General features: G+C 40.6%; 1 protein-coding gene across 3 annotated transcripts in view; it reads left to right on the top strand.

The window, feature by feature from the left end:
- PTPRM (protein tyrosine phosphatase receptor type M) overlaps positions 1–26,404 on the top strand; it is a 768,668-nt gene that overhangs the window by 468,145 nt on the left and 274,119 nt on the right. For all 3 annotated transcript variants that reach the window (XM_081252728.1, XM_081252729.1, XM_081252730.1), the window contains exons 10-11: positions 2,338–2,539; positions 5,339–5,441. In XM_081252728.1, the coding sequence (XP_081108854.1) occupies positions 2,338–2,539; positions 5,339–5,441 (305 nt within the window). The remainder of the gene's footprint in view (positions 1–2,337; positions 2,540–5,338; positions 5,442–26,404) is intronic.

The following is a 26,404-nucleotide window of genomic DNA, read 5'->3' as shown; positions in this document are numbered from 1 at the left end:
CAATTAAGATGTTAAAAAAAAAGAAAAAGAAAAATTTAGAGAAGAAGGTGTAGGCAAATCTTAAGTCCAGAGCTCAGAAGTCTGAACTTTGTCCCGTACGCATTTATATCCCATTGAAGTTTTTCATAAGGCCAGTCCTTATGCTAATTATACTGCATCATCACTGCTGGGTTGGGTCTCCCCTTACCCACCAGACTGCTACCTTCCCCCCGGCAGGTACTGTGTTTGAATCACCACATGAGACACCAGCCCAGAGTACAGTGCTTGGCTCACAAGAGACGTGCAGTGAACATGCTGTGAATGAGGGAATTAATAAATTTGGTGGAGCAGTTATGTTGTCACAGCTTAGATCTGCCTTCTCTATCTCTTCTCTGGAGCTCTCAGGATGGAGTTCAAAGTGCGCAGCTAAGCGCATAGCAGTGACGTTGAAGTCCCCTGACAGCAGCTGCTGGTGGATCTGGTCTTGTCTCTTGACTCAGAGGAACCTCGTGAGGGAAGCCCATGAGAGGGTTAACAGCAGATCTGCTGCCTGACTTTGATGGTGTCATGCACGGCGGTGATTAATATATACAGCAAACATTTTCTTGCCAAAGCGTAGTTGACTCAATCTAAATATTCTTTCAGAGAGGTCTCCTTAATTATAATGACATGCTATAAATATAAGAAGAAAGAATGTCAATTATCACTTGGTATAATAACAGTGTTAGTGTTCATGCACATAAATTATGAGTAACTTTAACCTATCTAAAAGCAAGAAAAGTGCTCAGGTTTGCAATTTAAAACTTTTGAATGTGCCACATTTAAAAATTATGCCTTTACAAGGAGGAGAAGTTAGTAATCACCCCTAAAATGCATGTTCTTGAAGAGTTGATGAACTACTTAGAGTGACTTTTTTTTTTTTTTTTTTTTTTTGTGGTACGCGGGCCTCTCACTGTTGTGGCCTCTCCCGTTGCGGAGCACAGGCTCTGGACGCACAGGCTCAGCGGCCATGGCTCACGGGCCCAGCCGCTCCGTGGCATGTGGGATCTTCCCGGACCGGGGCACGAACCTGTGTCCCCTGCATTGGCAGGCGGACTCTCAACCACTGCGCCACCAGGGAAGCCCTAGAGTGAAATTTTTTAAAACATCATTTGAAAGGGCAAAATTTAAAGACATCTATGTTATATTTATTTTCACACAATCCAGACTCATCCAGGGTAATTTGAACACCTGTCATGTGGCAAACATAAAGCTTCCAGAATTGCACTGTGTCCAAAATGGAAACTGCTAGTCATTCAGAGCAAGTTAAATTTAAATTTTAGTTAATTAAAATAAAATGACTCACAGACATAGAAGAGATACTTACGGTTACCAAAGGGGGAAGGGAGGGAGGGATAAATCAGGAGTTTAGGATGAACATATACACACTACTATATATAAAATAGATAACCCACGAGGACCTACTGTATAGCACAGGGAACTATACTCAGTATCTTGTAATAACCTATAATGCAAAAGAATCTGGAAAACAATATGTATATATGTATGTATAATTATACAGTCACTTTGCTGTATACCTGAAAGTAACACAACATTGTAAATCAAGTAACTTCAATTTTTTTTAATGATTTTAAAAATAATAAAATGAAATAAAATTTTCAGTTCTGCAGTCTCACTGGCCATGTTTCTAGTGCTCTGTGGCCACTTGTGGTTAGGGGCCACCACACTGAATAGAGCAGAATAGAACATTCCCATCCTGACCTATTGGACAGCATTGCTCTAAAGAAAAAAGTAAATAGGACACATTGCAAACACCACAGTCACAGTATTAAAGGCTACTGACACACATCTAGGATTTATTTTTGGAGCAGGTATCTTTGCCCACATTAAGGAAAACGCTTAAAAGTGCCCTTGTTCCCAGCATACGATAATCCTATTCAGGGCAAAATCAGGCTCTGGCCCCTGGATGAGAGATGAGGCCTTCCCCCTTGTCGGGTCCTTATCTGTTTGAGCTGGTTGTCTATTTTGTTATTTTGTTTTAAGCCAGCTGTAATGTAGTTTTCCAACAAGACACCTTGAAAGCAAACAACTTCAAGGTATTAGCTTAAACCTGAACTCATTCTTTATGTTCTAATCTACTGGCTTTCAGTTCCTCTGTCTATAAAAGTAATAACTCATCACAGTTTTGGCTGAGTTCCTGTGCCCGTTCACTGGATCCAGGATTTGAAGAGTCTAGGGGAGCAGGACAGCTTATCATAAAGCGTCTGACAGTGCATACATCAGGAGGGCTTATTGGATAAAGATGCAGTCTCGGTCGATCTGCCTCAGGTATTTCATCACATCCGTCTTCTCTTACAGATCACCTACAAGGCAGTCAGTTCCTTTGACCCAGAAATAGATCTCTCCAATCAAAGTGGAAGAGTTTCAAAACTGGGAAATGAAACCCACTTTCTGTTTTTCGGACTGTATCCGGGAACCACATATTCCTTCACCATCCGAGCTAGCACGGCTAAGGGTTTTGGACCCCCGGCAACAAATCAGTTCACCACCAAAATATCAGGTATCATACATTCATGAGCTGTGTCTTTTATCAGAAGTAGCATTTGGGTACTTTCTCTTTCCCATTGTCAAGTCTGCAGAGCTCACCCAAACGTACACGTAAATTCATATTTTTGTAAGTATGAAAATCGGACTCATGGAGTTCAATGAAACGCCGCAAATGTTTATCATTTGGGAGCTTCAGGTCGTCGTCCTGCGTCAGGAGGTAGGCACTGTTTTAAGAGTGTGTGTCGGAGAACTCGGACATGAGCGGGAGATGCTGTTCCCAGCACTCTCAACCCTTCGCAGTCCCAAGCTCCCAGAGCAGCAGTGTCGGGAAAGTCTCCATAGCGAGGTCTCTCACAACGGGGTGCTCAGCAGAAAGGCAGCGTTATGTGGAGTCCCTTCCAGAAGGCTCAGCCTTCCGTGGGACCTTCACTGTTAGTAGTTTCACGTCCTCAAGAGAGAGGCTACTACAAAGTGCGGGGTGGGGGCACCAAGCACTTAACATCCGCCAGCTTGTTTCTTGTAGAGACTCAATTACACCAACAAAGGACGTAATTTGGGAAATATTTCTGGGCATGTGCAACTGTGCAGAAAATGTCTTTGTGCTTCAGACTAGAGGAAATGGAGTTGCCATCTGGTGTGGGATATGCAGCAGCAATAAACACAGTTCCAGGGGACGTTTTTCCTTTTCCATGTTTTCCCCTTTGGATCCGAGTAGGGCAGTATTTTAGTTGGGGCTGTGACTGTTTTGTTTGGGGGTAGAAGAGCAGGAGGCAGGTGATGGAGTAACTTCTCATCAGTCAGGGTCAGCGAAGTAATATTTAGCCTGATTTTTATATCTGTTGTCCCTCATCCCTAGTTCTGTGAGAGATTTTCTTTAGGACTGAAGGAAGGGAAGGAAATACAACACAAGTACTCTAAGCCTTCTACTAGGTTTTGAGGGAGGAGTGAGGTTTGGAATTTTGTTTTTAAGCAATTATAACTTAAGGGATAACTTTGCATTGTGTAAGAGTTAATTTATGAGCACAAACTTAACTTGAAATTTAATAGACACTTGATGTTTGATATAAGACATTAGCTTATAAAAACAACATGGAGAGCTGGAAAAGAGGAAGGATACTTCAGAGGTTAGGAAAATGACATAAGTTGTACAGATGCCTGAGTAGAAAGACCACTGGGCCTGGAATCAGAAAATATGAGTTCTAGTTATAATTTTTCCCAGTGCTTCTTCTCTGATCTTGATCAAGTGAATTTACCCCTGGATGTAAATTAAGATGATATTATCTGTTTAAAGAGGTAATGTGTGCCAGTGTACATACCTCCAAGCCCCTTTTTTGGTAATTTCTCCCTATGGAAGCCATATTTCAAAGATTATTATCTTAAAGAGGCTATTCTTTTAGAAAAAATAATTCATTTTTACCATTTGTATTAGGTAAAAATTCTGGTTGGTGTGAGTCTGGCCGCTCTTAACCCACCAAGTTCAACAGTTCTATCCCAAAGCAAAGCCAGTTGACATTTTAGTTAGCCTGCAAAGGCTCATCAAGAATAACTGTTTGGTTTTTATGGTTCAAAGAAATTACGGATTCTGGGCCCCTACCGTCTACTTTCATGGACCTCAGAGAACTACTCTCTATCCCAAATGTAGTTCTGTGTTATGAACTGGAGTTAATTTTTAACAGAATTAGAGCTAACTTTAATGCTGAGAAGGTCCAATGAATGGACCTGAGCTATAACCCATGTCTTTTACATAAAAGCTTCTTGTATGTAAAAGATTTAAAAAAAGATACTCACCAAACTGGCCTCTACTGTCCTCATCAGGGACCCGACCTGAGGGCCTTACAAAGGCTGGTGCCTCTGCGGCCAGCGTCACAGCCTTGGTGCGGTGATGTCTCTTGTGCACCTTGATGACAGCATTACCGAAGAGCTGTTATCTTCTAGTAACTGAGCTGAACAATCTAGAAAGCAAAGACTTCCAGGAAATGGCCTTGGAAATGGGATCCGCACTGGGAAGAGGGCTGACATTTGTAGAACTAGATTTGCCCGTCTCTCTTTATCTATTATCTCTTTGAATTCCTGTAATAACCCTGGAGGGTAATCTCTCCTATTTTGATAGATGAGTTAACTGAAGCTTCAGAGATAATTACCGTGCCTAAGCTCTCATGCTGGTCGAAACAAAAGGCAACAGAAAGTCAAACCCAAGCCTTTCTCACTTCAACTCAGTATCTTTTCCGCGGTTGGGCTTTCCCAGAGAGCCCACCAGTGGTCACTAGGTCCAGCCAGGCCCTCTGACTCCTAAGGACCTCTTCAAATCTCTGGATGGATATTTGGTACACAAGAAACCTTGACTTAGATGGGAGAACTGAAATGATCGGTTTTATGATCCTAGTAATTATTTCTTAAATTTGCATTTAATATTTTAAGAAAAGCATATGTACAGAAAAGTACACAAATTAAATTTATTTTACAATTTACAATTTAATTACAGTGATGTACATGTATGGATGAATGTAATGGCTGCACCCATTTAGCGAGAATCCGAATCGAGAAACAGTATTACTAACACCTCCTAAGCCCCCCTCGTGCCCCCTCCCAGGTTAAACTCAAGACCACAGTTAACACATGATGGTTTTAACAGCTGTCCCTGATGTTCAGGGTTGGGTAGATACGTAAAGGCTGTTCGTGGTTGGTTCACAGAGGCAATTTAATTTAAACTAAGTGTGCTGTGTTTTTAATGCTCATTGTAAATGAAAGTAGAAAGGAAACGGAAAAGACAAACCAGAAATCATGAGTCTCCTATCTCATGCATCTTCCCCAGCACCCTCCATGCCGGCTTATGAACTTGAGACGCCCCTGAATCAAACCGACAGCACGGTGACGGTCCTGCTGAAGCCTGCACACAGCCGAGGCGCACCTGTCAGGTACCAAGCGGAGAAGGGGTGGTTTTAGGTGAAAACTGGTCAAGTCTCACATGTGTTTTCTGGGGATTTGCTACAGGCCTCGGTCAACATGTAAACCCATATCCTTATGAACTGTAATTAAAAGAAAGGACTGAGGGGAAGGAAAGGGTTTTGATGTGGGGTGATCAAGTATTGTGTAAAGAGTTTGATTCTGATGCAAGTGGGTTGTTCTTTGAAGATAAGGAACAAAAACCCCAGTCCTTTCGGAGGTGGCTTTGCTCCTAAAAGGTAATTGCTCCCTGTAATTTAGTTACCCAAGGTCAGGTGAGCCCTATTCCTTAAATGGACTTTCGTGGAGTGCTTTTGTTTGTTTTGTTTACATGGAGTTTTAAGTCCTTAACCTTCAGTAAATTGGCTAATCTCTCAATTGAATATGTGGTGTATAACTATTTTTTTTAAAGAAACAGGTGATTGAAAAGATGATTGTGAAGTCTTTATTTGAACAGATTTAAGTTTATTACCATGATGTAGGCCTCATTTCTCATCGTGTGATGATTTATATAGCTAAGAAATTACAAAGTATAACTTTTACCGTGAATGAATAAAATATTTATTCTTCGTAGGAGGAGCAAAGGAATGCCTGAATAACTCTTGAGTATGAACTTGTCATAAGCTCATTAATCTATATAAATGAAATTTCTACTTGTTTCAGAGGGATTCAGATATTTTCTACTAACAGAGTAGATTCCCTTGAAAATAACCTATTCCTTTGAATAGTGTTCTCCAAGGAAACATTTACATTCACAATTAAGGCTACAGGGCTGGGGATGGGGTTCCTTTCCCTGTGCCTTTTGTAGAATTTTATTTCATTAACCTTTTGAAACCTGGCCTCTCTTTGATCACGTTTTCACTACAGTATCCAAGGCGGATCCATTGGACTTCTTTCTACCTGATAAGATATGTAAGTTTCAGTTCACAGACTCAAGATGAAAAACAGACAAGCATTAGTTGATAGAGAATTCACACTAGGGTAGAATCACAGAAACTTTTATTTGAAAACCCTGCAAAATGATATGAGATAAGTTTTAGTTCTCTGACTTACTCAAAGTAGTAGCCCATATAAGGGATTTTGGATCGCCACTCATAGGCGCAGTAAGTGAGAACACCCTGAAATATGTAAAAGCTCTGTTCCAGATGTAAGATATTATTTCTGCAAGAAAAGCGATGCCACTGACACTGCCCAGGCCCTTTGGGTTGATTTGTTTGGCACTGAGGGGTTGCACGAACTGGATGACCCCAGGCTCACCCTCATTGGATGGCTGTCCAAGACCCAAGCGTACCTATGGCCGCGGGTCAGACTTTTTCACTCCAGAAAGCTGAATTATTATTAAATGAAAATTGATGCTCTGACCGTGGCCTTGAGAACATCGTTTGTTTCTGACCAATTTGAGTCGCCCAGACTCAGCAAAACAGGCCGTTAGGACAGGAGTCCAGGTTCTACTGCAGAGGCATCTCGATGAAATGAGAGGGTAGAAGTCATTCACTTTCAGAGCCTCCAAACTGAAGGAAGCTGAAACCCTAACCATTTCTCCAACACTCTACTTTATTCTCATAAAAACTCCTTTCACACATTTTCTATTCTTGTTGCTTCTTCCCTTCTAACCCTTTCAGTTGGATTGCCATCCTCATCTTTGTATAGATCTTTCCAAGTCTTAGTTTTCAAATAACACTTCTTTGGGCAATCCATGTTAGTCCTGTCTCCAGAAACCCTTTTCTTATCTTTTTAAAGTGTCAGTTGTGTCCCAAATGACTACTCATATTTTCCATCATCTGCCTTGCTAAGGCACGGTTTTGTTCTTTTCCTTTACACCTTTCTAGTTGTTTTTGGAGACTTTGAAGCCTTACTACTTAGTTAGTTGTAGACATCCTCAGGCTTTGTATTCTTATGTCTATAAAAATACAAATTCAGATGCTGGTCAGGGTGTCTAAAACGCAGGACTCACATCATTTCATCAGGCCCGGCTCTAACTCTGTGAAGATTTCAGTTTATCATGTCACATGCTCTTTCACACCTGTCATACTGCCTGATTTTCCAAGTTTAGCGCTGCTTTGCTTTTATGAAACATCATCTTGTTACTGGCTAAGCATTCCTGGAGTTGGCTGGGGTCATTTTGCATTCTGCCTCTATGATGCCTTCTTCTACAATGTTAGCAGCTTGAAATGAACACATTTACTATCTATATCCATCGGGGAAATCTACAGTGCTAGAATCAATATCAATTCTTGGGGCAAACAGTTCAATAAGCATTACAGGGAAATCCACTACAGATGCCACCTTTACTGGAAGGATGCTTGTCTTAAATGGGTAAATTTTATTGGCACAAATTTGAGAGAGGAAATTATCTCAAACTCACCTGTCAAAAAGATTTTTTTTTGAGAAAAGTGAATATTCTCTTCAAAGGATTCATTATTATAGTACAGCATAATGCGACTGATTATCTATTGAGTAGATGGAAGACCAATATATCTAGAAAGTCTAGTTTGGGAAAAAAATGTCCATAATACTCTCAGTCTAAATGGGGTATATGAAAATTTTCAATTTCATTTAATGTTTAGAGAAATAAGAACTCTGATTAGGGACTTATAGGGACCTAAAATATAAAGCCATAATGTAGATTGAAACATTTGAACACATCTGGAAATTTGCAAAATGCACATGTAATCAACTGCAATACAAGAAAGCTTTTCCCAAATGGTAAGATAAATACTGGAAGAAGAAATAGAAGTGAACATCTGTTGGCTTTCCTGGATTTTGCACAGAATTATGTGTTCAAAAATACTGTCATTGTGTGATTGCAAAAAACCCATTCTTTTGATTGATTTGATTTTTCTTTAATCCATATTCATTGGTGTTGAAAATTTAGTCATACTTCACTGAGGCACTTTACTAAGTGAGGTGCTTGTATACTGATTCCACTACAAACACTCAGCTTGGTTAATGCGGATTCTTGAAATTGCACTAAACTCTCAATGTAAATGATTGTTGTCTTTTTATCGATCAGCGCATCAGCTCTGTCACATAAAATTAGTTAAATCCTGAGATGGCGGGAGGAACACAAATTCCATCATTCCAGCCAGTAAACTAGCACCTAGGACAGAATTTTAATGTCTGTTCATGGATTCAATTTTTTTTTCTTTAATAAGACAGGGAAAAGCTTAATTTTCTTTTACTCATTTAGAATCACCTCATTTCCCTCTCTTCCTCTCTCCACTGTTTATTACACGCAGACAGAACCCAACAGAGAAAACCCTAATAATTTGGCAGTAAAAGAGCAACTCTAAAAAAAAAAAAAAAAAGAGCAACTCTAAATAAAGAATGAGTGTTACACTAACTGTGGTGCTTTTCTTGCACTAACAAAAATTCTGTCTGTGATTTTACTCTTGTGATGTATGTCTTTATATATAATCTGCTGTGTGCAGTAACCCTCATTAATGATGTTTCATACCTTCTAATGGGCTGTAGCTTGAGACTCAATCACGTTTTTGTAATTCAAATGACTCTCATTTTTGTTCCTTAGGCATTGTTGCTTTAATTTGTTCATAAATGTTTTGGAGCTCGGTGTCTTCTTAATTAAAACTCAGTGCTTGAATATGTTAACTAATTAAATATTTTGATATTCATTTCAGTGGAATGTTCAAAGATTACCAAATCATTCTTTGATTCATTCATTCAGGAGAAACTGTTGAGTGGGGAAAACATCTATTACAGTTGTGTGCCTACAGGGAGGGATGGAAGGAGGGCACTAATCACAGCAACAACCAGAACATTAACACCGAGGCTGAACCATGTGAATGTGATTTTAATTCATGGCAGCCACTTTGTTCTTCTAATAGTAAAGTAGTCCAGATTATTTCTTTTTAATTTTATTGAAGTATGGTTGATTTCCAATATTGTGTTTAATTTCTGCTGTACAGCAAAGTGACTCAGTTATACATGTATATAATTTTTCATATTCTTTTCCATTATGGTTTATCTCAGGATATTGGATATAGTTCCCTGTGCTATACAGTAGGACCTTATTTATTTATCCTGTATATAAGAGTTCGCATCTGCTAATCCCAACCTCCCAGTCCTTCCCTCCCCCTTGGCAACCACAAGTCTATTCTCTCCGTCTGTGAGTCTGTTTCTGTTTCATAGATCTGTTCATTTGTGTCGTATTTTAGATTCCACATATAAGTGATATCATATGGTATTTGTCTTTCTCATTCTGATTTACTTCGCTTAGTATGATAATCTCTAGGACTGTCCATATTGCTGCAAATGGCATTATTTCATTCTTTTTTATGGCTGAGTAATATTCATATATATTATATATATACACACACACCACATCCTCTTTATCCATTCATCTGTCGATGGACATTTAGGTTGTTTCCATGTCTTTAGCCCCGATTATTTTAATGCTGTGCATTGGCAGTCATTGGTGACTTATACTGTGGCTATCCTCTAAGTTGAATGCTTCCTCAACAGTTATGTTTAAAAAGCAATTTTTGAATAGTTTCTGTTGCTGAGAATTGGGGCCAAAATCTTAAAGCAAATAGGAATTTCACTACCTTATGAACGGGGAAGAGAGGAGGCATAAGGAATGGAAGACATAGTTTGCCTGACTTTTTTCAACACTGTGTCCTAGGTAAGTAAGGTTTCAAATGAGATAAGAAATATTTCTCATTACTAAAAAGCAAGCATAAATGCTTTATTCATCCAAAACACCTCTGATTTAAAAACAAAAGACTTGTATCATGTAGCACCTGCAGTTTCATAAGTCAAGAATTTGTTTATTTTTATATACTATGTCCAGATTTTTATTAAACTGATTTTGCCTTGAATTTGCTCTCATGGTAGACTGCAAATGTGTGCTATTTTCATTTACTCCTAACATTTTTTCCTTATGCTGCTTTGTTTTACGTGCTAAAGTAGGAAGCATTCTGATATTAAAGCGTCATTGTTAACTTAGTATTTCTTGATCTATTCAAATTACTCATCAAATATTCTTTTGTAACAAATTAGACAGAAAATGAAAAATGCATTAAAGGGTGCTATTTTTCTCATTATAGAGCTCTTTGTCTTTTGAAAAATCCACTCTTAGTCTTAGAAGAAGGTGAAGGACAAGTTTTCATTCCATTGAGGATAAATAGGCAGTAAAGCGATTGTATTTATTTTAAGAAAATGTGTTATATTTCTCACACATGTTCCATTTGATCCTGGAGCTGTATGGGAAATGAGCTTTATTCTCTTTGTGGGCCTGCACTCATGTCCCCAAGCTGGGTATCACACAGCAGTTTTTGTTAAAGGGGCTCAGCGTGAGAGCGCCAGGGAGTCTGTGACACTTGCCACCTCGGATGGGACAGTGAAACTAACCTTTGTCAGTAAAAGAAAGGAAAGAGATCATTATTACTAATGAAAGGTAGGAGATAATCATGCATTTTGTTCTAAGAAGTTTCCTATTTTAGGAATTACAATTGTTGGCATATGATTGACTACGGTTTAGAAGTTTGATGTTAGGAAGTATGGACCAGATTCTTTTTACATTTTTTTTAAAGCAGCAGCAATCTATGTGACTGTCTCCCATTTCTAAGTCCCAGGAAAGACATTATCACTGCGTTGTCACCACCTTCTTGGACACCCCTTTCTCTTCTGCTTCATGCAAGGAGCCTTTGAGCATTTCAACATTATAGGGTTCTTGTGAGGATTAAATGAGGTGCTGTACTTCAAACCGTACTTCACACACACTAAATGCTACATAAGTGTTTCTTCTTGCTCTGGCACCCTTCAGACTGTAGCAGTAGGTGGTTCTCATTGTTTCTTTTCACACGACCAGCCCTGGGCCTCTACCTTTTCCTTTGTTTGTCTCATTCTCTTCAAACCTGCTATCACGAAAAATCTAATTTGACATGAAAAATAAATTAAGAATTTAATAAGTGTGTCTATCAATAAAATCCTAAATAGAATTCCTATAAATTCTAATGTCTCTGCTGCATTTTAAATTTTGATTGCCTCTGGTTACCTGTTTCTTTATGCATTTGCAAGTTTTGAGGAACTGATACTATAAACTAGGTAATGAACTCTTCCCCAACCCCAGTTCTGTACAACAGCTCTTTAAAAAGGTTAAGTGTTTCCATGTTGACGCCTGAGTCATTAGCTAATTATGGTCTTTATCAGCTCTAAACTTAAGCATAAAACAAAAGGAAACTGATCTTCTGTTTAGAACCACTCTAAAAGTAAAGTTTGCAACGTGCCATACCAACGAAGAGTCCATGAGACAAGTAACTTGCTTGGCTCAATGGGGTCTGTTGTTGTCTCCACCCTCGAAGAATCTGCTCCTCCTTTCAGTTTCTTAAAAGAAAGGTATCTGTTATTCAAGTACCATTTTATGGTCATTCGATCATTATGATTATATTAGAATTTATTCTCCAGATTCTAAAAATTGTCCTTTTTTTTTTTTTTTTTGCGGTATGCGGGCTTCTCACTGTTGTGGCCTCTCCCGTTGCGGAGCGCAGGCTCAGCGACCATGGCTCACGGGCCCAGCCACTCCGCGGCATGTGGGATCTTCCCGGACCGGGGCACGAACCCACATCCCCTGCATCAGCAGGCGGACTCTCAACCACTGCGCCACCAGGGAAGCCCCAAAAATTGTCCTTTTTTTTGAGTTTTATTTTATTTTATTTGTCTGTACAGCAGGTTCTTTATTAGTTATCTACATATTAGTGTATACATGTCAATCCCAGTCTCCCAGTTCATCCCACCACCACCCCACCCCCACTTTCCCCCCTTGGTGTCCATATGTTTGTTCTCTACATCTGTGTCTCTATAAAAATTGCCCTTTAGTCAGAATAGTTTTATCTATTAGTTTGATCTTGGCTCAGAGGAGCCAGTTAAATAGCGACTTGCAAATATTTTATTATTTATCCATTAAAAAATTTATCTATATTACTTTCTTGCTGGATGAAAGAAAACACTATAGTGTAAAGCCTTACAATGCAAAGTTTACCTTAAGATCCAAAGATTCTGTAATTTAAAAGTAGCTTCAGGGACTTCCCTGGTGGCGCGGTGGTTAAGAATCCGCCTACCAGTGCAGGTGACACGGGTTTGAGCCCTGGCCCAGGAAGATACCGCATGCCGTGGAGCAGCTAAGCCCGTGTGCCAGAACTACTGAGCCTGCACTCTAGTGCCAGCGAGCCACAACTACTGAGCCGGCACTCCGCAACTACTGAAGCCTGCGCGCCTAGAGCCCGTGTTCCACAACAGGAGAAGCCACCACAATGAGAAGCACGTGCACCACAACGAAGAGTAGCCCCTGCCCACCGCAACTAGAGAAAGCCAGAAAGCCTGCGTGCAGCAACGAAGACCCAACGCAGCCAAAAAAAAAAAAAAAAAAAAAAGTAGCTTCATTTTAAATTAACCTATTATAAATCAATGTACAATGTTAGATCTACCCAGTACTTTGCTCTAAATTAATTGGAAACTACTGAATCTATCAATAATGAATAAGCAAGATCATTACGGCCTAAAAGATGAAGCAGTATCAGGTGTCACGCATGGTCTTTTGGATGGGCAGAATCAGTCTTCCATCCTTTGACATAGGCAGGAAACTCTTCTAATATTCAAATAATTACTCTGATTATGCATCACATGAATAGCGGACCTAACTTTCTAAAATGACTCCCATGATACAGGGAAAGAACATACTGTTTGGAGTAAATAAACCCAGTTTCAAATCCCAGCTCTCTCAACGACTATCTATGTGATGGTTACAAATCTCTTAACATCTCTGAGCCTCAGGCCACTCATCTTTCCAAAACAAGGGGTGACGCCACGTTAGCTCACAGAGCTGCTGTTGAGGTTACATTGACGCAGTAGACACTAGGTTCCGAGCACTGTGTGACTCCCTGGGGATCCAGAGGGGCCTGTCGTGGGCTCTGTTCTCCAGGGGGTTGCAGTCTAGACACATGAGCCCAGCATGTGCTCTGGTCCCCTGTCTGGGGTGCTGAGGAGCCTGAGGGCGGGGCTGTACCTGGGGTGGGGGGTGTTGGGTAAGATTCCAGAGAGGAGCTGAGTCTTGACAGATGGCTGTTGCCCACGGGATGTATGTCACATGGAGACAGGAGGTTACATATGTGGCAGGGACTAAATACTGAGCAAGACAGATGCATCCCAGGAGGGCGGGGAGGACCAAGTTGGCCTGCTCTGGTGATGAGAAGTGTGATATAATTAGAGAGGGGTGGGATGGCGGGATGGGAGAAGCGGAAGGGAGATCGGGGGTAGATTGATTGATTGGGTGACCTTATGCTCCATACCAGGGGGTGGAGATGTATCCAATGGACAGTGAGCAGCCATTCCAGGGACTTAGGTAAGGAAAAAATGTAGGGAAGATCAGCTGCAGCCGTGGAGGGTGGGTTAGTGGGACGGGGCATAGGACAGGTGTGCAGGTGTTCCTTTTCATCTGCCCAGCTAAGGTATCACTAACCCTTAGGGAAGGGCTCTTGTACATGTCAAATGCTAATTTTCATTAGAAACGGGACTTAGGGGAACCAGAAACATTTAATTCTTTTAGAAGAAAAGTAGAGAATGTATCGCCTAATCAAAGTGATTGGTGATGTTACCTGTTTAAAGCATTGTTAAAGTGCATACTAGGACACTCAAAATTGAAAAACTAGCTCAGCCATGACTCTCTGGTAATTTACTGGAAATTACTAATCATGTGAATATTTTTAAATCCCAGTTTTCATAAGCAGTAAAGAGGTGGCATTGTTAGTCCTTCTTGCTCAGAAGAACCTTCTGGACCTTTCTCTTTTTGCTTCTCTCTACCTTCCTTTTACTGTATCACCCTAACCCCTTTGCCCTGAGCCTGTGCTAGGCACTTTTGGGACGATTATGAAACACATTAGGGTGTGTTTGCAATGTCAGTGAATGGATGAGATGGTGTCTTGGCTTACTGAAAGAGCGCAAAAGGAGTGAATGCTCCAGGACGCTTAGTGGATGAGTGTGGCTGACTCTTGGCTGAGGGACAGGGAAGTCTCAAGGTTTTGATCACACCGTTTCTCGTTTTTCTCATTCCTATACCCAAAGGAACCCATGGTTGTCTCTGCAAAGATCAATGTCTGAGGTTGGACTACAGGCTACACAAAGGCCCTTGAGTGTCATTTATAGTGGAGGCCGTACATTATCATACGTGACCGCTTCCCTGGAGGTGAGGTCAGTAGTGCTGGGCACAGTCCCCCCACCCGCTGACCGGGAGCCCAGAAGCCACCTGTCAGGATGGGGAGGCAGACATGCAGGTTGAACTCACTGGCCACTGACAATAGAGGAAGTTACCTCCTGCTTCTTCCCCCCACACCGTCTATCTGGACCATCCATAAATGAAACAGTGGAATCACTTAAAAGCTGTCTCAGTTGTAAACCCAGAGCCCCAGAAGGTTGCTGATGCCTTGAATTGAACAACTTATCGCCTGAGTGACAAATCTCACTGCTGCTCTGCCATTTGCTCTCAGCAGCTGCTGGGTCTTCCTCATCACGATTATTGATTCCACAGAGTTTCAGGGATGAATTTCTAGAGGTGTTCCGAGCTGCGACTGTTAGCCTTTGGGAGACGGGATCTTGGACATTTTGACAAAGACTAACTGATCCGACTATGGGTGCTTCACTTTAATTTTTTTAAGTGTTACAATCACATAAATACGTGAGAAAAGATGACAAGTTCAAAGAGGCTGATAGTTACTCTTGGGGCAGACAGTGAAAGCCCATCCAGGGAGCTGCTGAGAGCTGTGGGCTTTGGGAGCCAAGGAGCCACTCGGAGAGGACCTGACCACTCTCTTCAGGTGTCAGAACCTCGTGATCCTATGGAGGGGGGCGGACATGGCCATATAATGAACACCGTTTTATGTCATTCTCTTCAGAACATTTTCGCAACCAGCGCTTCTAAGTATGTACAGTGTAATTGTTTATGATGAGAACAGCAAAGCACAGGAAAATGCTGATGTGCCTTCTATTTCATCAAAAATTATTTTATTAGGTCTATTATTACATTATGCTTGTGATGGTTACCTATATTTGGTTTTCAGCTCCTTAATTCAATTTACAGTCAATTCTTCAATCTGTGAGATAGTAGAACGATTGGGTAGCAATGTTTGTTTTCTCCATATCGTCGTATCCATTTTTAGCTATTCTCTGTGTCCTATTTTTTTCATTTCTCTACGTTTCCCTAATAGTGTTTGCCTGTCCAGTGTCAGTGTATCTCCTGCTCAGTGAGAATTGGTAAGAGCTCTCTGAAGTTATTAGTCTCTAGTTAAAATTCTTGCCCTTTATAATGTTGCCAAGTGTTATAGGAAATTTGAGGGTTGACATTTGCCTATTATTCATTCGTTTGTGCACCAAATATCTATTGAGCATCTTTATTTTCAAGTCACTGTGCTAGGATGGTGATCAAGCTGTGTAGAGAAGTCCAGAGTACACTGAGAGCATATGACAGAAGGATGAAATCCCAACAAGGAAATCAGGATGTGCTGTTTCAGCTGAAACTCAAAGGAAAAGTAGGAAGTGGCCAGTCAGGGGCTGGAAGACCTAGGTGTGGGTCCACCAAGGAGCGGAGCAGCCTTTAGAACAGCCTAGGATCAGAGAAAGTAAAGACATGTAGACAGTGGTCATCCCAGCAAATACAATTAAAACCACACACATAGTAAATGAAGCTTGACCAGCACTCAGGAGTATTAATTAGATTTATGAATTTAATGTTGGAAGTGAGCCTTTTCCTAGGCTAATTATTATGTAAAATGTATGTAAATGTAATAGGAAATGCAAAATGATCACAAAATGATTTTCATAATTTAGTTTCTGAATATCCTTCAGTACCTCAAACCTAATTAAGTGTGCAATAAATGTTTATTGAATTGAACGTCATCTTTTTCTTGTGAGAAGTAATTATCACTGAAACCTTTATAGATAAGAAGCCAAAGGTCTCAAACCTCCTTTTAACTCGTTGGATGTATAAGGAAGAAGAAGTGTTTAAAATTTATATTCTCACCTCTAAATAAAAGTTAAATACCATGACCCTTCCATAGAGTGCAGAGCATAAAAAAATACCCTACCCTTACCCTTGGATCAATCTTATTTTTTTTAATAAGAAGAGAAATTCAGAAGGACTACTTCAAATAAGCCATTGGTACAAGTTCAGATTTCATCAGGAACGTCACTAGAATCTTGCACGCCTATACTGACCCCTTTGAAACTTCTGCTTCTCACCTCATGAACTGTGAGGTGATGAATGGTACCTGGACTTGTCATGGTGGCCCCTCTGTAGTGTATACAGATGTTGAATTATAATGCTACATACCTGAAAGGTATATTAGAATTATATTTTTTTTAAAAAAATGGGAACCATGGAGAATTGTTACAAAGAATTCTCTGAAAACAACTATCATCAAAATCAAATTAAAATGTAATGAAAGCTTAAAATTAATTAGTAATTAATTAAAAGAAAAGAACAGTTGCATGGACCAGAAGCCTTGGGTTTGCATCTGGGCTGTGTTGTTTACACTACTGTGTGACCTTGGGCATCCTGTGAACTCTGAGTCTTTCTTTAGTTCTGAAATTGGGTCTAACACACGATCTGTCCGTTTCACAGCATCATCATGAGGATTAATACAGGCGAAAGTTCTTTGTAAACTGAAGGGCTAAGAAAGCGTAAAACTGTAATATCAGGATTTGCTTAACAAAACACACTGACTAGATTGATGTTCAGTTTTCATTCCCTTTATTCCTTGTTTTTGGTAATATGCTTAAAATTTCTAATCACTACTGCCCTTTTAACTTTTTATGCCAATATACCAAGACTACTACTACTACTACTGAAGTAGACTATTACTTCAGTAGTATCGGTGGGGACTTCCCCGGTGGCGCAGTGGTTAAGAATCTGCCTGCCAATGCAGGGGACACGGGTTTGATCCCTGGTCCGGGAAGATCCCACATGCCGCAGAGCAACTAAGCCCATGCGCCACAACTGCTGAAGCCTGAGCACTTAGAGCCCACGCTCCGCAGCAAAAGAAGCCACCACGATGAGAAGCCCACACACCGTAACGAAGAGTAGCCCCCACTCGCCACAACTAGAGAAAAGCCCGCATGCAGCAACGAAGACCCAACGCAGCCATAAATAAATAAAAACAAATAAATTTATATTAAAAAAATAGTATCTGTATTCTAAAGGAAACCCATACTTTGACAATAACTTTATGGTCGTTGTAAGAAATATGTGCAGTCATTCCGTAAAATCATCAGTTTTAGAAAACCTCCTGTTCCAATCCAAACCCCACAAAGGTGAGAAAGCACTGCTGGTTGGAGTAGTTACAAACAAGGGCTCTTTCCTGGGAACGAAGGTGCACAGGTGTTCAGAAGCATCAAATATGCAGCCAACCACAGCATGGAGTTTGGTGACCCTGGGTTTAAATCCTGGTGCTTGTTTGCCCTGTAATCTCGGGCAAGTGATACTTTTCTGTCTCATTTTCTTCCTCAATTAGTTGTGAGTGATAATATCTACCTCAAAGGGCAGCTAGGAGGTGAATGACAGTAAGCAAAGCAGTCAGGACAGCATCTAACACAGACGTTATCAGCTCAGTATAGGAAAGCTTTTCTTATTTATTGTTGACTCTGTTCTGGTCTGTAAAGATGGCAGTACCTTGTAGATAACTTGGTAGCCTCTTTTCTTGTGCCTGTGTCATAGGAAAGTTTCTAAGTCCCAGTATAATACTTCTGAACCTCAGTTATGATCTGACAGGAATAATAATTATGATTAAAAAAATGAAGAATTGTTGTTACTTGGATTGAGTAGCTATAATGTGGCAGTCCCATGCTTGATCCTTTATGAAATGATTTCTAATCATCCAGAGCAGAGTTCCTGGTCAAATGCCAGCACTCTGTGTACAGATATAGGAACTGAGGTCTGGGGGGATTAACAGTCAGCCATGCTCTCCCTGAGCCACAGTGCATGGCCTGCAAGGCCCCTCCCAGGAGCCATCCCCACCACAGACATCGTCCCTGCAGGATCTCTGGAACCAATGTTGTTACACCTTCCTTTGCAGACATGGGCTTTTCTGAAAATTAATATCCTTTCTTTATTGTCTCTTCCAGTGTTAAGAAAATATATAATGCCTTTGTTTTTAGATTATGATCCTTGCAATCTTTGGGGTTTATCTCTAATAGTTCATTCTTAGAAGTTAGAAGCAGGGATTTTGGTTTTGGTTTTCTTCATTATTTCTTCATTTTTGTTTTTAAACTAAGACTTCCTTTTTATTTTTTTGGTCAAGCCTAACTCCATCAAAATCTGCTCAATGTTTACTAGCGAAATTTTGAGCACTTGAAGGACTTGGGTTAAACAGCTTTGTTTTAGTGTATTGGATTGTTTTAATCAAATTCATCAGTCTTTTTTTCTTGATATGTACATTCTTTTTCATATTACCATGTTTAATAGTCTCTGGAGAATAAAGAAAGAAAATACCAATTCTTTTGAAATGCTTATTAATAGTTTTTTTTTTTAATTGTTCCCTCTTCTTTATTGAAGAATTGTAAACTGCAAGACCATCTTAAACCTTTGGGGCTAAAGGTTCTTTTGTCACAGTTCTGGAACCTTTTGAAAAGGTTCTATCCATTGCTAAAATTATTTAAGGAAAGGAGCTCTAAATACCTGACTTCCAACCTAAAATTTTTCCTTTTTTCATTGGTACACATAGTCACAAAAACTAAAATGTCATTTAACAGCAAAACTTCAGTTTTATATTACTATATTGGCTCGGTTTTTTTATGAGTTATTGTAGCTGAATTGCTACAGTGTGTTCACCAAAGGTACTAAATCCCTTATTACCACTGCCACCACCCTTCCCCCACCTGATTTTAGGTGACTTTTATTGTATTAAAAAATAATACTCTGCATTCCTTTACTGCCAGGAAACAAAGATCATTTTTATTAAAGTTGCTTTTAGGATGACAGTGTCAGTCATCTCTTTGAAAATTCATTTTGGAAACTAAGTTTGTTTTTCCAGAACCCTTGAAAAGAAGCCTGAAAAATTGCAGGGGAAGATAATAATAATAGAGTAGATGTATTTGAGCAGTTATACTGTGAAATTTAATTTAACTTTCCCTCAAACTCCATTTCAAACTTGCTTTTGTGCATGAAAATATACTGTCTCGCTTTCCTTCCCTCATGTCTCAGATTTTCTTTTTCGTCAACATAATCCCCTCCGAAGGATTTTGTGTAGGAGATCAGAGCTCCAGTCTGATGCTCCGGGACCTGCAGGGCAGGTGCACAGGCCTTGCTCAGGGCCTTCTGTGCAGAAGGCCGGGCCAGGAGCCACTGGCCTGGGAAGTATGCAAGGGGCTCCCACTGCCAAGTTCTACCACCACTGCCCCCAAAACAACCAACACATCGGTAATATTTTGGCTTCACCTTAATGATTAAAGTGGAGAGCAAAGGAAATACTAAAATTGAGAGATGATGGCTCTTGTAACCTGCGGCGTGATTAGAGAAGGTAGGAAAAGGAGTTCCACGTTTGCCTGGCAGGCATCTGTGGGGAGGTGCAGGGGAGCAGAGACCGAGGCTCTGCGTGTTTGCAGGCTGCTCTCCCTGCCCTCCCCCAGAGAGCAATCTACCTGGTTCTTATTCCTCACCTTGGGCATCACAGCGGGATGGGAGTCAGCAACCAGCCCTGGTTGTCATGCCCTGCAGCATCCTTCTGCCAGGAGCTGGGCAGTATGGAAACTGTGAGGAAAACCCTGCCACTCCTGGGATTCCTCTCCAGGAAACTCGGGCGCTCTCGGGACAGGCCTGCTGGGACCCTGGCAGGCATCTGAGCCAGAGCCCGGCCATTACCCTCAGTGTTTGGTCCTACTGATGAAGAATCCTCATGCCTCTTGGGAGTCTGATGGGAGACTTGTTGAGACTTGGGTGGGTCTTTGTTGGCACAGGTGGTCGTAGTGAATGGAGATTGCATTGGGAATCCAAAGACATGAGCTTTTTGTTTGTTGTCATTGCTTTATCTCTAACCTGGGGGGAAACTTGATGGCTGTAGGCAACACAGGACAGTCTTCAGGCGTCACCGGCAGTAGGAGCGTTTGGGCACTAGGTCCAGGCCAGATGTCCTCGGGGAAGCTGATGCCCCAAGAGATTTTTTTTTTCAATAGATCTTTTTTGGAGTATAATTGCTTCACAATACCATGTTAGTTTCTGTTGTACACCAAAGTGAATCAGCCATATGCATACACATGTCCCCATATCCACTCCCTCTTCAGCCTCCCTCCCACCCTCCCTATCCCACCCCTCTAGGTCATCGCAAAGCACCAAGCCGATCTCCCTGTCCTATGCAGCTGCTTCCCACCAGCCATCTGTTTTACATTCGGTCTTGTGTATATGTCGATGCCACTCTCACTCCGCCCCAGCTTCCCCCTCCGTGCCCCTGTGTCCTCAAGTCCACTGTAGACACTGACACTCCCCCTCTGTGCCCTCTTTCACTCTGTACAAGCCTCTGTCAGCATCTTGTCCCAGTTCTTCGTTGGAGGGACCTGTTTCTAACACCCCAAGAACGGGGACAGTGCGGACTTCATTCCTCTTTTTCTTTTTCCCTTGCGCCTGGCACAAGACTTGATATGTGATAAAAATAGTAGAAAATAAGGAAATATGAATAAAATAGTTTTCTTCTCACTTGTTGATGTCACAACTTGCCTGATCTTGTACCAGGGATTGTAAAATATCAGAGCTGGAAAGGACCTTAGTGGTCTGGGGATGATTTGGTGGCAGTGCTGGACCCAGTCACCTGGGCATGGGGATCCCAGTTCACTGTGCTCTCAGCGGCACCCCCTTCGGGATGGTGGCATTTGTATTCTGGCTCACCTGGCCTGCACTACTGCTACTTTTAGGGCCTGAAAGATTCTGACTTGAGTATAATAATGAAGATATTTAGTATGGCTTTGATAGTATTTGATTTTTCTAGTTTTATTCAAATCCCTAGAGCTATTTAAGAAAAACAAACTTTAAAAATAGTAGCAGACCTTGAGTTAAAATTTTTATAGTCATGCATTTGTTATGAAATTGTGATGATTAAATTATGACAAACGTAACTGAAATGAAATGTGCAAAGGAAAACGTTTTCACTTGTTAAAAGGAGGAGAAATCACTCTTAAAGATGTTCCATCTTGGACTAATTTACTTGAAATTTGGTGCCTGTCGTGAGGATGAATAACATGTGGCCTTTTACACAGCTTCTCGGCCCGAGTCTAATGTTCTAGTTGTCCTTTTATTATCCCAAACCTCCATAACTACAGGATTTTTCCTTCCTGCCCTTTGTTCACAATATGGAGCTGTAATTGAGTTCATATTTCTCGCCCAGCCTTTCAGCTATAATTAATGTTTTATTATATCAGATTTTGTCACTAACTAGCAGAGCAGCAGGGTGTGGGAGCACGTGCTCAGGCCTGCTTCCACACACACACACACATGTGCACACACATGCAGAACAGAAGTAACTTAGGGATGCCAGGCGAGCTCCTGATGATCAATTATGGCCGAGAGAGCATCAATTTTATTTATGGTACCCTGAAAATATGCCACAGCAATAGATGGCCGATCCTATATAGAAGAGAGCAGGACAAAGAGAAATTAAAGTGGGCAACATAGAATATTCGACCCCACGGATCAGTTTATGCTGCGCAGTGTGTTGCCCAGGGTCCATTGTTTGTGGAAAACTAGGGATCAGACCTCATTTGTGAGTCAATGAGCAGGACGGGCGCGGTCAGCTGCTCTCAGCACCAGTGTTATGTGGATCCTAGTCATGATGACAAACACACTGAATTTATTGAACTGACCTTTTTTTTCCCTCATTTTAAACTGGTGACAATACTTTTAAAATGTAGTTCAGTTGTACCAGGTCATTTGGATCTTCAGGGTGTCATTTCAGTAAATGCTGACAGGTTTAGGGAAAGAATGTGACTGAAAAAGAACAGGAAGAAAATACATTCTGTGTTATTGCATAAATAAACCTGAATTACACATTTATTTTACCTGCCTTGAATATAATTTATACTTTCATTTTCCCTCACCCCCCCACAAAGAGTTAATCTTCAAGAAGATATTAATACTAGACTCTATTCTTTTTTTCTAGAGAGAGAACAAGTGGTTTTTACCAAAAATTGCAGATCAAGCTGAAAGTCACTAGTAGTGCCATGAAATGAAAAATATTCTAAGTCCTTGAAATGATGAGAAATGACAACTTTAAAGGATTGGCAAAAGCAGCAATGAAGCGGATCAGTACTTTTCTCCTCCTCACCCCCCCATCCTGCTATCTGGCTGGATTATCCTCCAGTATTTTATGCTGATAAGAAACAGAATAAGTGGATAGAAAAATGGACTTATGACTAAGGACTTAATCTGGAAATGAATTAGGACACACATCTTGAAGTCAATTTCAAATCTGCAGCAGGCTTCCCCTAACATCTTCAAAGTTAGAAAAGACCAAAACCATTTTGTCACATTTGAACTTTCAAGTTTAACAAACTACATGAAAGATGTTCAGATGTTCTTTTCTAGGTTATACTTCATGAGCTAGTCTATATAAATGCAGATTTCTTATTCTCCTTCTAAAAGCCTTAGAGTTTTGTTGTAGAAAAGCCTAGCATCAATTAAACTTTAAATTTCATTCTGTAAGAAAGTTCGGATACAGTGATGTCACATTTTTGGCAGACTCACCTTCACGATGGATTGTGCCCTCACATTGCAAATGCCGTAGGAAAGTTTTTTGTTATTTTAAATTCCAGAATAGTGGTGGAGGAAGGCTAGGAATGATGAGACTTTGATAAACAAAGAGGCCGTGAGTAACACATTAAAAGGATAAAAGAATTTTAATCCAGCTCACTAAGCTAGAAACTTCTGTTTGGTTTTCCATCTGTGAGAATTTGCTTTTTTCAGTCATCCTTTTAGGAAAAACATTCAAACAGTGAGATTTTCAGGTCTACTTTTGAGATGACACTTGTGGTTGGAAAGACTTGTGAAAATCGTCAGTGGGATGATGTTATTTGTACAAATGAAAAACGCATCAGTCACCAAGTTCTGTCCAGGTACCATTGACTTGGATGCCAGTAATGTGTTCATTTCCATCCAGGAGGCAGCAATGTGTGGCCACTGGGCAGCAGAACGGATTCAGCCATTTTTCATTAGCACTTGGACTTTGATAAAGGGAAATAGAAAAGAGCTGCTTGACCTTTCAGTGCTTAAATTATTAAAGAGCAAATAGATTTGAGGTCTGGATGCTTGCAAATCTAATTTGTCTTGTGGAGCAAGGATGAAAAGACATTTTGGGTTTGAAATTGCTCTAGTCAACTTAGTTCTTCCTTTAATATATCTGAAGATGAGTAGATGGTAGCTATTTAAAAAGTAATATGTCTGGAGTAGAGTGCATGGCATAACATACCAACTGGCTGAAATGGAGGCCCACTAAGTAATCATTTAATTCTTGAATTTTCATCTGATCCTCATCAACTTGCTACTTGGAAAAATTAATTTTTTTCATCCATATTCACTTAGATGGCATTTAAATTACAAAACAAAATTGTCTTTCTCTAGGGAGTGTCAAATATCATATTGTTCAAGTTAAATCAGGCCAGTGCCTGGCACATACTAGGGGCTCAGAAAGTATGCGTTGACTTAATAAATGAGGAAAGCTGGGGAAAGATGGATGGAAAGTGAGGATGGAGATGAGGGGAGAGAGGAAACAGAGTTGCAGCTTCCGATTCTCTCCATTTCTCCTTATTTGCAGGTTGTACAGGATAAACTTGCAATCTAACCTGCATTATCTTATCGCAAAGCCTTTTTCTTGGTAATTCCCTTCTCTCTTACCTCTTGGGTATTCAGAAAATGAATACAAAAGAAACTTAGTATTAAATTTTAGTAAAGTGAAGCATATTAGTGAATATCAGTATATTTCCTCCCTCCTACTACATATAAGGTATATAAAGTAAAAATTACTTCTGGATTATGTTACGCTTTCAAAAATATGTACCTCGTGGCCCACTTCATTCTGTCTCATGAGATACAGAAGTGACTAACTGTATTGTCGGATGGTCAGGAGACCACATCTACTATTTAATTAACTATGCCCCAGATAGAATGGGCACCTCACCACTGAACCTCAGTTTTCTCATCAGTAAAACCAGAAAATAAAACCTACATGTGCAAGGCTCCTGGCCTAGCACTTCCTGTATGGAATAACTTCTGCAAATTTTTTTCTTCGCATAGATCTTCATATTTCTACTTTGTCTAGTATACTAGGCTCCCCGGAAGTTGTTTTTAAAGTGCAATTTTGAAAATCATGTCCTATAGCAAGTAAACTGGAAAAGCTTGCAGATAGAAGAAAGCCAGTGTTAAAAATTACTTAATGGAGAATCTCTTTGCAAAGCAATTAATTATTCTTTGATTTATCCATCTTGTGAGAGAGAGTAGTTCTTGTATGCTGAATAAAAATTCTGAATAAAAGAAATGTAAAATGTACCTTGGAGACCCATCTAATTCTCTCATTTCATAGGAAAAAAATAAGAACCAAAGATGTTAATTTAAACCCCCAGTTTTAGCAGAATTAGGAGTAGAGTGTAGGGGGATGCACACGCCAGTGTCTGCTACCCTGACAGAAGGCGTTGCAGGAAAACAGTCACACTTTCTTAATGATGTTTGCACTTCTCTAACAGAAGCCTTGAGAGTTACACGTTGTTCCTCTGTTACATTCTGTTGGTTGCATGCAATCTTCAAGGTTAGCCAAGGCCATACTTGGTGGGAGAAATGTCAAAGAACTTGCAGATATAGTGGAATCGCCACATCTGACTGTAGATGTAAGAGGTCAGGGAGAAGCGGGAGTGAAATCAAAGCCCCCTCTGTCTCTGCCTGTGTTCCTTGTTCCCCCCACCCCCAAAGGAAGGTCCTTCCTAAATTCTTCCTTCCATGTTGGATACACCCTGCAGTGAGAACTCTGCAAGATTTGGTGGAGCATCTTACAGGACCAATAGAAAGTCTTGATGTTAGGAAGGAAGAGTCATATTTCTTTTCTCTTCTTTAAGTTTACATCCCTGCTGAGAAGTCCCTTTATCATTATTTACACTGTAAACCTGCTGGACTCCCTGCCTACTGAGCAGTCATTCTGATGTTGTACAACCATCAGTTTTTGTTTGGACAGAATTACAAACTGAACGGCAGCTGCATTGCATGACTGAAATAGAATGTGCTCAGTGGTTGTACTTCCAGAAACAGGAGATTCACTGGGTGCAGATTCAGAGTTCACACGGGCAGGAGCACAGAGAGGGACCTCTCCGGGCCGACCCCAGCGCGTGGCGTTGGTAGGCACCTCCCTTCTATTCTGTTTCCCCGGCTTTAATGAGTGGCTGTGCTGAGCAGCCCCAGGGTTACAGTGTTGCTCGGGGAGTCACGGTGCTTTTCTGACAAAGTAAGAAAAAGATATGTCTCCTTGTCAGAAGGACTTGCAATCTAGTCTGGATTCAGTTTTTGAAAGCTGCTGTCAAGGTTTGTTTTTTCTCAGTATTAGAAACTTTTTTTTCCCCCAACCAAACTGCACAACAGTTCATCATTCTAGTAAATGTATGTAGCTCAATAAAGAAGTCCATCCCTTCAAGATTTCTCCTATTCTCCTAAGGTTAATTCGAAATTCACAGATATTGGAGGGGGGTGGGGAGGGAAAGGTGAGTAGGGACCAGGAGATCCACTCCTTGGTGGGGACATCTGTCTCACAGGCATCTTCTGAGGATACTCATTCCCATCTTATCTTTATATAGAATTCAAGTAGCCCTGTTCATGATTTACTCTTAGAAACCACTTGTAACTCCAGGGTGTCGGCTTTTGAAATTCCAGTGCCTTTTCTCTGCTTTTCTGATGTCCTCACTTTCCGCTGAC

The sequence above is a fragment of the Mesoplodon bidens genome, assembly GCF_964165515.1.
Source record: "Mesoplodon bidens genome assembly, chromosome: 13".
Taxonomy (NCBI): domain Eukaryota; kingdom Metazoa; phylum Chordata; class Mammalia; order Artiodactyla; family Ziphiidae; genus Mesoplodon; species Mesoplodon bidens.
The sequence above is the reverse complement of the archived record's forward strand: the minus strand, read 5'-3'. Positions and strand labels throughout refer to the sequence as shown.